Below are 13100 nucleotides of genomic sequence, written 5' to 3' on the forward strand. Positions count from 1 at the left end.
TACACAGCTTTCACCATTTGGCTGTCCCCCCACCCTGCCTCAGCTGGCTCCAGAGGTCCCTCCTGCCCACGCCGGGACACTCAGCTACAGCAGGACTTCCCCCAGCAGGGATGGATGCACACTGTGAGCACACAGGTGCCAGCGTGGAGCTGAGGACTTTGTCCCTACCTTTGTGCCACCGTGTCCTTTCCCACTCACCTCCCTGTGCTGCAGCCCTCCAGCTGGCCCCGAGCAGCCTCACACAGCCCAAAGAGAAGCGAGGGAGCGCTTGTAATGCCATTATTTCCAGCTCACTGCAGCCTCCCCAGGGTTTTATTTGTGCTCACACTACACTGAGACAAGCTGCTGTGGCCAGCTCATCCCAGCTCCCTGCATGGCCCCACAGCATGCCTGAGCGCCCCCACAGCTCCTGTGTGAGCCCCCACGGCATTTTTGTGTGTCCTACAGCATTCCTGGGTGCCCCATGGATCCTATTTGCACCCCCACAGATCTTTGGGTGTCCCCACAGCATTTCTGGGTGTCCCCATAGATCCTGTGTGCCTCCACAGCATCTTTGGGTGTCCCACAGCTTCTCTATGCAGACCAGAGCATCTTTGAGTGCCCTACAGCATCCCTGGGTACCCCATAACTCCTGTGTGAGCCCCCACGGCATCTTTGGATGTCCCCAAAGCCTTTCCAGGTGTCCCCATAGCTCCTGTGTGCCCCCAGAGCATTTCCAGGTGTCCCCACAACACTTCTGGGTGTCCCCTTCTCCACTGTCTCCCCCTGAACTAGGGATGGTTCATTTTCTATGAGGTTTAAGGAGATGTAGGGAGACCAAAGGCCTCACCCCCCCTGAGGGCACCATGGGCTGTGGGGTGCTGGGGGCAGGGTACCCCGCTGATGTAAAGGGTGGATGGTGGGAAACAGGCTGGGAAAAGAGGCAAAAAAGGAACATTTATTATCCATGGTGGTGTCTCCTGGGACTGGGACACAGACCCTGAGACTGGGACTGGGACACAGACCCTGGGATGGGGACAGGGACCCTGGGACTGGGACACAGACTCTGGTACTGGGACTGGGACACAGACCTTGGGATGGTGACACAGACCCTGGGACTGGGACACAGACTCTGGTACTGGGACTGGGACACAGACCCTGGGATGGGGACAGGGACCCTGGGACTGGGACTGGGTCACAGACCCTGGGACTGGGACACAGACCCTGAGACTGGGACTGGGACACAGACCCTGGGATGGGGACAGGGACCCTGGGACTGGGACACAGACTCTGGTACTGGGACTGGGACACAGACCCTGGGATGGGGACAGGGACCCTGGGACTGGGACACAGACTCTGGTACTGGGACTGGGACACAGACCCTGGAATGGGGACAGGGACCCTGGGACTGGGACTGGGTCACAGACCCTGGGATGGTGACACAGACCCTGGGACTGGGACACAGACCCTGAGACTGGGACTGGGACACAGACCCTGGGATGGTGACACAGACCCTGGGACTGGGACTGGGACACAGACCCTGGGATGGTGACACAGACCCTGGGACTGGGACACAGACCCTGGGATGGTGACACAGACCCTGGGACTGGGACTGGGACACAGACCCTGGGATGGGGACAGGGACACTGGGACACAAGCCCTGGGACAGGGACATGGACATGCAGCCACCCCACAGGCTCACACAAGGGGGTCTTGGGTGCCACGAGTACCCCCGGGCTCAGCCCAGCTCCCGAAGCAAAGGCAGGCTGGTGGCTGGGCTGACGAGGACCAGGGGGCACCGGCAGCATTCCCAGCGAGCAGAACCCCCTGTTCCACATCCCCGCCGGCCCCATCTCTCCCCACATGCTGGCAGCCGAGGAGAAGCAGCTCCCGCCGGTGGCCGTGAGCGGAGCCAGCGCTGCTGCCCCGAGCGGAGCCAGCCATGTGCAGAGTTCACTTTTTTTGGCCCCGGCAGCGTCAGACGGAACAGTTTGCCATTGACAGCACCCGGCCAGCGCTCCCAGCAGCGGCAGCAGCTCCTCCGCTGCTTTCAAATGCAAATTCCAGCTCCCCCCAGGAAGGAGCCCCAGCCTTTCCTCAGGGCTGGGCTCTGCCCGGGGAGCTCGGGGTGCCAGGGGAAGGAGCCGGGCCTGACCCCCCCGGGGCTGTGCGGGGCTCAGAGCGATCCCCGAGTCCTCCGGGGCTCCCAGAGCCACTGCTCACGGCCATGGTGATGTCCTCACCTCCCAAAAATCAAATTTCTGCCGGCTGTTTGTTCCTGTGTGCCAGCACTTGCAGGGATGTCTGCCCTGGTCATGTACCACCCCCTCCCCTTTCTGGGCACCCCGAGCCCCCCAGGGTGAGTAAAGAGCTGAGGCAGCTTCACCCCAAGCTGGTTTAATGTGTCCCAACAGCCCTGGCACGTCCCAGCGCTGCAGGACGGGAGAGCACAGGGCAGAGCCCTTAACGAGCTCAGCAATTAGGAACAGGGAACAAAGAGCCATTCTCAGCATCCCCTTGGGCCACGGCCACGGGACACGGCCGCTGGACACAGCCCCGGCACCCGGGGCTCTTTGTCCCTGCACAGGGGACAAATTCCTGGGGGGAACCGGGGCCACCTGAGCCCGCAGGCCCCACGGGGACCCTGGAGCAGAATGAAGGGAAAAAAGGGATTTTTTTGGTCTGAAACTTCCCAGCAGGGAAAGATTGGAAGAGAGGCAGAAAGTGAGTGAGGGGTGTGATGGCAGCATTTGAGACTGTGCTATGGGAGGGCATCCCTGGAGGAGGAAAATCCCTTTAATCTCACCCCAAAGAGACCAAACAAGACTCAGAGCCTGCAGCAGAAGGAACCAAGGAGGACTTTGGCACATTTTTATGCAAGGAGAGCCTGTAAAGGAAATTTTGACAGAATCACAGGAAAAGCTGCTTTCCAACCGCCCCAGTTAATGGAGCACAGGGATCAGAACCGATGGACAGCCCTCCCCTGACAAGAGTTCTCTCACCCTGCTGCACCAGCAGCACCAAACCTCTGACTTCTGCCTTGAAATCCCAACTTCCCACCCTAAACCTGTCATCTCTAGGCCTGTCCTGAGTCCAGTTCTCTGGTGGGGATGGGCTGCACATGACTCCAGAGAGGCCAACCTCATTTCTGTCCTCTCTGGCACATCTTGCTCACCCACCAAGAGGCTGCACACAAATCCTGAGCACTGAACCCAGCCAGAGCCTCAGCAGGGGATGCTGAGCTGTGCCCAGCACTGCTCCTGCTCCTCCTGCCATCACAGGTGATTTCCAGGACTTCAAGAAGGTGATTTTGGGTGGCAAAATCTTTTCCTCATTCCTTCAGGAAGAGGCTCCCGAGGGCAGGGATGGTCTGGGTGCAGGCTCCAGGACCATGTACATGGATTAAATCCCATGGGATTTCACTGTGGCCTGAGAGGAAGGAAGGCAGGAGCCCTCAGTGGGAGGTGGGGTCAGGATGCAGGAGGAGGAAAATGGGAGTCACAAACAGCAGGAATTTCTTGGGGGGTGAAGGCAGGAGAAATGGGACTAGCCAGGGGCTGGTTCAGGTTTCAGGTGCACTGAGTGTGGGGATTCTCCCATCACTCAGCTTTTCCCTGTGACTGAAGAGAGCCAAAAGCCCTAAATCTTGTACTGGGAAATGCCACAGGCTAGGGGAGACACCCAGAAGCTTCCCAAACCCAGTGGTGGAGCTTGGCAGGGAATCACACCCAGCTGAGCTGACCAGGCAGGGGAGGACATGGACAGAAAGGAGCTGCTCATTGTGCCCTGAGATGCTGATTTCCCTGAAAGGAAAAAGCTGCCAGCAGCACCCCAAATGCAGAGCTGCTGAAGGGGCAGCCCCTGCTGTCCCAGAACAGCTCTGGGCAATAAGGGCTGTCCCTGTCCCTGCAGACCAGGCTGAGCTGTGACTGGGAGCTGCTGGCCTAGAGGTGACCCCTGCAGCTGGCTCCTTCCAGATGTTATCCTTCACCTCAGCAGCGCCAGCATCTGGCAGCTGAGATCCATCAGGGCAGAAAAGCATCTCTCGTTTTGTAAGAGGGTCCAAAAAAAGGAATTTTGCATCCAGCCATTGCTCCTTATGCTCTTTGCAACAGCTTTCCACGTGCATAACTCTGCCCTCATTCCCTCCCTGCCCCCAAAGCCACTCTGTCCCCCTGGGCTGTGATTTACAGCCCTGCAGGCAGATCCAAAGTGGCCTGAAGGACCAGGTGTGCTCTGGTGGCCCTGCAAGGAGGGACAGGCTGGTGAGCACAGATCTCTCAGGTGCTGGTTAATCCCTGGGGCAGATTTCTGGGTTGGTCAGTGCCCAGCACCTGCAGCCCTGGAGACCTGCTTGGTGTGGCATGAGAGAGAAGGGAGAGGTGTCCTGGCTGCCACCTTCCTTCACTGAGCTGTGCTGGAGCAGGGAACAATTCTGAGGTTTGTTTTCCAGACAAAAAGGTGGGCAGCACTGGGGGCAAGGGTGTCCAAGCTGCAGTCACCAGCTGCAAACGAGGCACCTCCAATATTTCTGATGGGATCAGGGGTGCATGAGCAGCAGGAATGAGGGAAACCTCCTTCACTCTTCAGACAGCCAGGAAAAGCCCCGAGCTTGGATTTGGGGAGGATGTGGGTAAGTGTGTGGTGAAGCAAACGCCTCAAGACTGGGAGCTGGGGTCAGCCCTGCCCTAAGCTCAGTTCTAGGCCAAGCTTTTGGGCAATCTGTTTGCTCAGCCCTTGCAATCAAAGCTCTTTCCCAATTTGGGCTTCCTGGGGTCCCTCTGAGCCCTGAGGAGCAGACACTGCCAGGAACTGGAGGCTTTTGCAAGGCAGCAAATCTCTGGTTGGATGCCAGGAGTCAGAGTAGAGAAAAAAACAAGAGATATGTTGAAAAACCTATGAACCTTGAACAAAAAAGTTTGTGAGTGAATATTAAACAAACAAGAAGTGCCACACCTCGTGGTGGCTGCTCAGGACCCTGTTTGGGTGCAGAACCCTTGGAATGCAGAGGTGAGGAAGGGCTGGGGGCAGGAGGGAAGCAAAAAGCAGTCCTGCAATAGTGAAAGGAGCAACAAACCCCCTGAATGTGAAGTCAGGGAAAGGACAAGAGGCAGAGTTGACACTCAGTGGGGCTTGCAGGTGCCTCATCCTGTGGAGTTTGGCAGGATGGATCTGGTAGAGAAGAGGGCTGGGAAGGATCTGGGGGTGTGTGATGCTTCTGAGCAGCCAGAAATAGGTGGAAGGTGTGAAAGCAGCAGCTTCCCGAGGTGCTGATTTGTGGAGCTCTGCCACAGCTTGGTGGAAACCAGCGTGGGATGGTTCAAAGAGCAACAGGACAAACCTGCAGAGGGCAGAGAGGCCAACAGCAGCCACCTCATGGCTGGAGGCAACCTTTGGTTCAGGTGGCCCCAAACTCCTGCTGTCCTACCAGTGTGGGCAGTGGGGAGAGCAGAGCCTACAGGAGCAGGAGTTTTGTTGTCTCAGGAGAAATTCAGCCAGGAAAAGCAGTGCAGGTGGCTCTTTGTGGTGCAGGGAAAAAGCTGCCTGGGAGAGCTGGGCCAGATCTGCTGATTTACCTCCCACAAAATGGAGCTGCAACACAAGGACTCGCTGCTCTAATTTACAAAATGCATCTGCCACCACTTCTCCATTTGCTGGCAGCCCAAATGCCTGAGAGCACCAGCAGCATGACAAATGTCACTGCTCCCTGGGAAGGTGACCATTGCTCCAGAGCTGTTGTCAAAGGTTCATTAAATATATTGAAACCAGCTGGATCCCGAGTCCTCCCTTCACTCCAAATAAAGCAGAGGGCAGGACTTCAGAGAGAGTGGCACTGGGGGCTGGTGGGCATGGGGGAGGCAATGCCACTGCCTGCCCCTTCCTTGAGAGCCCTGCATCCCAAAGGAGCCTGCCTTTAGAAATTATCTGGGGCACAGAAACCCCACTCTGGGAGAGAGTGGCTCTGGGGGCATGGAGGGGATGAGGGCACAGTTATGCACATGGAAATCTGCTGCAAAGAACATAAGGAGCAATGGCTAGATGCAAAATTCTTTTTTTTGGACCCTCTTACAAAATGAGAGCTGCTTTTCTGCCCCAGTGGACCCCAAGGATCTAAGCTGCCAGATGCTGGTGCTGCTGAGGTGAAGGATAACATCTGGATAGCATCCCAGCCCCAGTGCAGGGTCAGCAAAGCATCAGGTGGGAAAATGCCTCATTGACTGAAAACCCCAGGGTGTGGGATGGTGGTTTTGTCCCCCATCCCCGGGATATCAGCCCGGGGAGACTGAAAATCAGGGCGGAGGCTTGCAGTGAAACGAGTGGAGAGGTCTCAGCCCCGGGTGGCACAGAGGGATTTTTGCTGCCTGCCAGGAACAGATTCGGGTGGAGCTGGGGAAGAGCCAGGCCCTGCTGCCAAAGGGGGGAGAGAGCCGTGTCTGCCTGGCTCGGGGGCTCAGCTCCATTGCTCCCGGCCAGGCAGAGCCGTCAGCCCTGTCCCACAGCCGTGAGCCGTGTCCCACAGCCGTGAGCCCTGTCCCACAGCAGTGAGCCGTGTCCCACAGCCGTGAGCCCTGTCCCACAGCCGCAAGCCGTGTCCCACAGCCGTGAGCCGTGTCCCACAGCCGTGAGCCGTGTCCCACAGCCATGAGCCCTGTCCCACAGCCGTCAGCCGTGTCCCACAGCCGTGAGCCCTGTCCCACAGCCGCGAGCCGTGTCCCACAGCCGTGAGCCGTGTCCCACAGCCGTGAGCCGTGTCCCACAACCGTGAGCCCTGTCCCACAGCCGTGAGCCGTGTCCCACAGCCGTGAGCCATGTCCCACAGCCGTCAGCCGTGTCCCACAGCCGTGAGCCCTGTCCCACAGCCGTGAGCCCTGTCCCACAGCCGTGAGCCCTGTCCCACAGCAGTGAGCCATGTCCCACAGCCGTGAGCCCTGTCCCACAGCAGTGAGCCCTGTCCCACAGCAGTGAGCCCTGTCCCACAGCCGTGAGCCGTGTCCCACAGCCGTGAGCCGTGTCCCACAGCCGCGAGCCGTGTCCCACAGCCGTGAGCCCTGTCCCACAGCCGTCAGCCCTGTCCCAGAGCCGTGAGCCGTGTCCCACAGCCGAGAGCCGTGTCCCACAGCCGCGAGCCGTGTCCCACAGCGAGCCATGTCCCACAGCCGTGAGCCGTGTCCCACAGCCGTGAGCCCTGTCCCACAACCGTGAGCCATGTCCCACAGCAGTGAGCCGTGTCCCACAGCCGAGAGCCGTGTCCCACAGCCGAGAGCCCTGTCCCACAGCCATGAGCCGTGTCCCACAGCCGCGAGCCCTGTCCCACAGCCGTGAGCCATGTCCCAGAGCAGTGAGCCGTGTCCCACAGCCATGAGCCGTGTCCCACAGCCGTGAGCCGTGTCCCACAGCCGTGAGCCCTGTCCCACAGCCGTGAGCCGTGTCCCACAGCCGTGAGCCGTGTCCCACAGCCGTGAGCCCTGTCCCACAGCCGTCAGCCCTGTCCCACAGCCGTGAGCCCTGTCCCACAGCCGCAAGCCGTGTCCCACAGCCGTCAGCCGTGTCCCACAGCCATGAGCCCTGTCCCACAGCCGAGAGCCGTGTCCCACAGCCACGAGCCGTGTCCCACAGCCGTCAGCCGTGTCCCACAGCCGTGAGCCGTGTCCCACAGCGAGCCGTGTCCCACAGCCGTGAGCCGTGTCCCACAGCCGCGAGCCGTGTCCCCCCGGGGTCCCACGGGCAGCGCTGTCCCCGCCGCCCCCCGGCTCCTCCTGTGCGAGCTCCGCCGCGGCAGCTCCAGGAGGCTCCAGCGAGCAAACGCTTCACAGCAAAGCGAAACACAACGTTAAATCATAGCTAAAAATATTCCTCGGGAGCTTGATTAGTAAATGCCACTGTTGGTGGTTTGGTTTGGGGGATTTTTTCCCCCTCCTTCTACTGTAAAATGTTTCAGCTCTAGGGGCAGCACTTGCCGGAGCTGTGTCTGAGCCCCCGCCGCTCCCGAGGGCTCTGCAGCACCGGCCCTGCTCAGGAGGATGCCAGAAAAGCAGCTGCCTCTTACCCCGGGGTCAGTACAGGAACCTCGTCCTGCCGTGAGTCTGGTTTAGAACAAACAGGCTCCCAAAGGGGTTTTAGCTAAATGATGTTTCTTTTAGGGTAGGTGAGAGCAAACGTTGCAAATCACAGAATCACAGGAGGGTTTGGGTTGGAAGGGACCTTTAAGATGATCTCATTCAACCCCCTGCCATGGCAGAGACACCTTCCACCACCCCAAGCTGCTCCAAGCACCAAAGTCCATCTAGGGCACTACCAGAGATCCAGGGGCAGCCCCAGCTGCTCTGGGCACCCTGTGCCACGGCCTCAGCACCCTCACAGCCAAGAATTTCTTCCTAACTTTTAATCTAAATCTTTCCTCTTTTGGTTCAAAGCCATTCCCCACTGACCTATCACAATTTCCACGTGTAAAAAGCCTTTCCCTCCTTTTGACAAGCCCCCTTTAGCTGCTGGAAGGGGCTCTGAGGTCTCTCCAGAGCCTTCTCTTCTCCAGGCTGAACAACCCCATCTTTGGCAAGTGGATTTTCAGGCAGTAGCTTTCCTTGGGGTTCAGTTAACACGGAGTTTGGGTTATGTTGTTTGATTTCTCAGAAATGGGGAGGCCTCAGTGTCCCCTGGCACTGGTCATGGAGCTGAGGCCACTTCTCCAGGTCCTTCCCATTCACCCTTGGCTCTGTCTCTGCTGTGGATACAGACCAGAGTATCCGTATCCACACAAAATCCGTGTGAAAAAAAGAGACATCCATCCCAATACCCTAATGCTGAAGGGAAAAAGGAGGGGGAAAGTTGTAGATGAAACTGGGCACGACCCTCCTCCATCATCCCTGGGCTGCTCATGCCCGGTTCCCGTGCGGGGAATGCCCGGGAGCAGCGGCACTGCCTTGATCTTCGGAGGAGGCGTCAGGCTTGGGGCTGTGGGAACAGAGCACCGATCTCAGCTCTGCTTTGGCTGCAAAAGATCCCTGCTGGCCCAGGAATCATGTGTTGTTTTTAATGACTCTATCACCAAAGGAAAATCTTCAATGACAGCTTTTTTTCCCTTTTGTGCCCAGCTCATTACCAGAAGGATCTCCCTCGCTCGCCGCCGGGCTGTGCGGGCAGGAGGCTGCTGAACAAACCAGCCTTTTTCTCCCCAGCATAGAAGGCGCTTTGATGAACCGGGGAAACCCTCGGCCAGCAGCGAGGGACTCTCTGCAAAGCCGCTGCCTTTGGGAACAGCCGCAGGCAGGGCTGGCATCTCCAGCCGCGGAGCAGAGCGCTCCCAGCCAGCCCCAGGCTGCTCCCTGCGGGGCTGGGCTCTGCCTGCCGCTCCCCAGCGCGTCCATCTGGGGTTTCCCACCAGTGCTGGGCCCGACAAACCTCCGGGTGGATGTGGGGAAGAGGGGGCAGATGCCAGCCTGGAGCTGGCTGCAGCCTCGCTGCTCAGAAACGAGCGAAATGCCGCGGCTCTTGCCCGCGGGGTGCAGCTCAGAGGGTGTCTTTTTGGATGAGCAGCTCTGAAAAAAAAAAAAAAAAAAAAAAAAAAAAGCGTTCTTGCTTTTCTTTTTTTATTTCTTAACACTTCTGGCTCGAGGGCTGTTGTTCGTAACTTGTCAAGATCTTGGCATCGGCGGCTGATTTGTCATCCGCCATAAAATGGAGGATGAGCATCTTTGGTTCAGAACTGGGCCAAGGCAGATGACAGCTCAAAGCAAAATATGCTTCATCTCCAGTCTTCTCCGTGGGCTTCAGCTCCCGGGGAGAGGAGCGGACATTTGGGGTCTGAGTGCATCACAGCGTTCCGGGTAAGAGCCCTTCTCCTGCTCCGCGTTTGCGACAGCACAGCCCTGTGCACATTAACCCTCTGCCTGCCAGAGCAGGCTGTGCTGGATTGATGCTGCCATCGCCCTGCCCTCCTCACCGAGCTCTGCGACCTGTCACCCTGGCAGCTACCGACATGCACAAATACCACCAAAACACCATTTTTAAAAAAGAAAATGATACCAGCAGTCTCTTCAAAACCCAGGCAATGAGCTGCAGCATGAGGGGTGTGCCTTGGCACGCTGAAGTTTGGAAGATGAATTATTAATCCTGCCATTCCCGAGCTGCCCGCACATCCCGGCGCTGCGCTCCCCTCCCCTCCTCCGGCAGCGTGTCCGGCCGCCGGCTCCGCTGTGCCGGCCACAGGGAGCAGCCACCAACTCCCTTAAAAAGCATCTCAACCCGCAGGTAATCCATCGCCCTGACACCACCACGAGGCAGCAAGAACTCGAGTTTGAAGGGAGAAAATTAAAGCTCCCTGCAAGTAGCTGAATCACTGAGCATGGAGGCCCAGGCTCGGCAGCTTTGAGATCACCTGCAGCTCTGTCCACGGGGGTGCTCCGGGCTGGGGGGGTCACCAGGGGGGCTCTGAACCCAACGGGGCTCCAAATGCCTGGTAGGGCACCAGGATGGGGAGGGGAGGGGGGCCATGACAGGTGACACCGGGTTGTGCCCTGCTCAGCCCTGTCCTCTCTGTATCCCCAGCCTCACATCGGCCTGCAGAGCCCCCCGAGCCCCCCCAATTCCCCAGCCAGGGGTGATGAGGCCTGCCCTGTGCTGGTTGTGGGAGCACAGGCAACCGTGGGCCCAGTGTATCCCCCACAGTGATGTAAAGATAAAGGATCCTCCCTCCCCAGGATGGCAAGGATGGCAGGTGAAGCCCCCCGCCCCCACCCCGCCCCCACGCGAGGTGCAGAGCAGCCGGGTCCCCCTCCCTCTCCATGCAGGAATGCGAAGTGACAGCACACACCCCCCCTCCCCAGCGCAAGGGTGCAGAGAGGCCCGGAGCACCGCGGTGCAAATGTGCCAAGCGCTGCTGGGATCCCTCCCCCCGCCATGGAAACGTGCGGAGCAGCCTGACCCCCTCCGCTCCCCTCCAGGCAAAGGTGCAAAACCTGGAGGATCCCCCCCCCCCCCACAGGCCATGAATAGCTGCAAAGTGGAGAGACCCCCCCACGTGAGGATGAGAGGCAGCTTGGACAGCCCCTTCCCAAAGCAAGGATGGGAAGGGATGGAGGACAGCCCCCCGCCCCCGTGCACGGATGCAAAGCTGGGGGGGATGCAGCAAAACGGGGATGCAGAGCGGCCCTCCCCCCCCTCCCCCCCCGCAAGGAGGCGAAGGGACGGAAGAACCCCCCTGAAAGGATGCGAAGGGATGGAGGATCCCCCGGAAAGGATGGAAAGGGATGCAGAACCCCTTCCCCCGCAAGAACCCCCCTCCCCACCGGAAAGATGTAAAGCAGCAGAGGATCACCCACCCCCCGCGCCAGGATGCAGAGAGGTGGGAGATCCCCTCCACGCAAAGACGCCCCCCCAAAATGGTGAAAAGGTGTGGGAGACCCCCATCAAAAGGCCGCACGCAAAGCCCCCAGTGCCCCTCGAAGGGATGTCCCCCCCTGCGCGCTCACACCTGCGGGCACTGGGACCCCCCGCTTTCCCTGCGCCGCCTCCTCCCCGCATCTCCTCATCCCCTGCGCTCACCTCCGCCGGGCTGGGGGGGCCGGGCTGTGTCCCGGCGGGGCCGTGCTGGGCCGTGCGGGGCCGTGCGGGGCTGCGGCCGCCGCCGGCGCTGCCCGCGCCCCGCGCCCCGCTCCGCCGGCGCTGCCCGCGCTGCCCGCGCCGCTCCGCAGTGCGCGCACGGCGCATGTGCCCCGCCCGCCCCCGCCCCGCTCCGCCCCGCGCCCCAGCCCCGGCACCCCGAGCCAGCCCCGCACCCCCGAGCCAGCCCCGCACCCCCGAGCCAGCCCCCGCACCCCGAGGCAGCCCGGCACCCCGAGCCAGCCCCGGCATCTCGAGCCAACCCAGCACCCCCGAGCCAGCCCGGCACCCCCGAGCCAACCCGGCATCTCGAGCCAACCCGGCACCCCCGAGCCAGCCCCGCACCCCCGAGCCCCAGCCCCGGCACCCCGAGCCAGCCCCGCACCCCCGCACCCCCGAGCCAGCCCCGCACCCCCGAGCCCCAGCCCCGGCACCCCGAGCCCCAGCCCCGGCACCCCGAGCCAACCCGGCACCCCCGAGCTAGCCCAGACACCCCCGAGCCAGCCTGGCACCCCCGAGCTAGCCCCGACACCCCCGAGCTAGCCCAGACACCCCCGAGCCAGCCTGGCACCCCCGAGCTAGCCCCGACACCCCCGAGCTAGCCCCGACACCCCCGAGCCAGCCGCCGCACCCCGAGCCAGCCCGGCACCCCCGAGCCAACCCAGCACCCCCGAGCCAGCCCCGCACCCCCGAGCCAGCCCCGCACCCCCGAGCCAGCCCCGGCATCCCGAGCCAGCCCCGCACCCCCGAGCCAGCCCGGCACCCCCGAGCCAACCCAGCACCCCCGAGCCAGCCCCGCACCCCCGAGCCAGCCCCGCACCCCCGAGCCCCAGGCCCGGCACCCCCGAGCCAGCCCCCGCACCCCGAGGCAGCCCGGCACCCCGAGCCAGCCCGGCATCCCCGAGCCAGCCCCGCACCCCCGAGCCAACCCGGCACCCCGAGTCAGCCCCGGCATCTCGAGCCAGCCCGGCACCCCCGAGCTAGCCCCGACACCCCCGAGCTAGCCCCGACACCCCCGAGCCAACCCCGACACCCCCGAGCCAGCCCCGGCATCTCGAGCCAGCCCCCGCACCCCCGAGCCAACCCGGCACCCCAAGCCAGCCCCGCACCCCCGAGCCAGCCCCGCACCCCCGAGCCAGCCGCCGCACCCCCGAGCTAGCCCCGACACCCCCGAGCCAGCCCGGCACCCCCGAGCCAACCCAGCACCCCCGAGCCAGCCCCGCACCCCCGAGCCGCCCTTACAACTTCGCCTCGGGGCTCGCAGAAATCCCCCATTCCCCGCCGCTGCCCAGCCCCTCACCGTGAGCCGCGGCTTTGGAGCACCCCCTGGAAATTCTTCCGCTGGCGAGGCCGGGTGGAGAAGCGATGCTCGGCTGAGAGGAAGCGGTTTGGACAGCGTCTGCTCCAGGTGTGGTGTTGCCACCATCTTCTCCACGCTTCCTCTGTGTCCTGTGCATCCTGGGTGTCTCCCCACGGGTCAGATCCAGGCCAAGGTGTTGGTCTGGGGACTGCTGAAGCCACAA

The 13100-nt window shown here is 61.5% G+C and overlaps 2 protein-coding genes across 2 annotated transcripts in view; one reads left to right on the forward strand and one right to left on the reverse strand.

The window, feature by feature from the left end:
- The window catches only part of LOC132333777 (actin-binding protein WASF3-like), a 28544-nt gene extending 16951 nt beyond the window's left edge, over window positions 1–11593 (reverse strand). Inside the window, exon 1 of the mRNA XM_059859203.1 lies at window positions 11521–11593. The gene's annotated coding sequence lies outside the window, so the exon portion shown is untranslated. The remainder of the gene's footprint in view (window positions 1–11520) is intronic.
- On the forward strand, window positions 11226–12179 carry LOC132334004 (uncharacterized). The gene is made up of 2 exons (XM_059859662.1): window positions 11226–11360; window positions 11727–12179. Exons 1-2 carry the CDS (start codon window positions 11226–11228, stop codon window positions 12177–12179), a joined length of 588 nt encoding a protein of 195 aa, XP_059715645.1.
- Window positions 12180–13100: the final 921 nt, after the last annotated feature.

The sequence above is a fragment of the Haemorhous mexicanus genome, chromosome 14 (genome assembly GCF_027477595.1).
Source record: "Haemorhous mexicanus isolate bHaeMex1 chromosome 14, bHaeMex1.pri, whole genome shotgun sequence".
NCBI lineage: Eukaryota > Metazoa > Chordata > Aves > Passeriformes > Fringillidae > Haemorhous > Haemorhous mexicanus.

Bases quoted from the DNA above. Each gene is read 5' to 3' on its own strand.
- LOC132334004 (XM_059859662.1), top strand. From the start codon at position 11,226: ATGCAGAACCCCTTCCCCCGCAAGAACCCCCCTCCCCACCGGAAAGAT. The intron at 11,361-11,726 runs GTGAAAAGGTGT...CCCGCGCCCCAG, and splicing joins AAAGACGCCCCCCCAAAATG to CCCCGGCACCCCGAGCCAGC.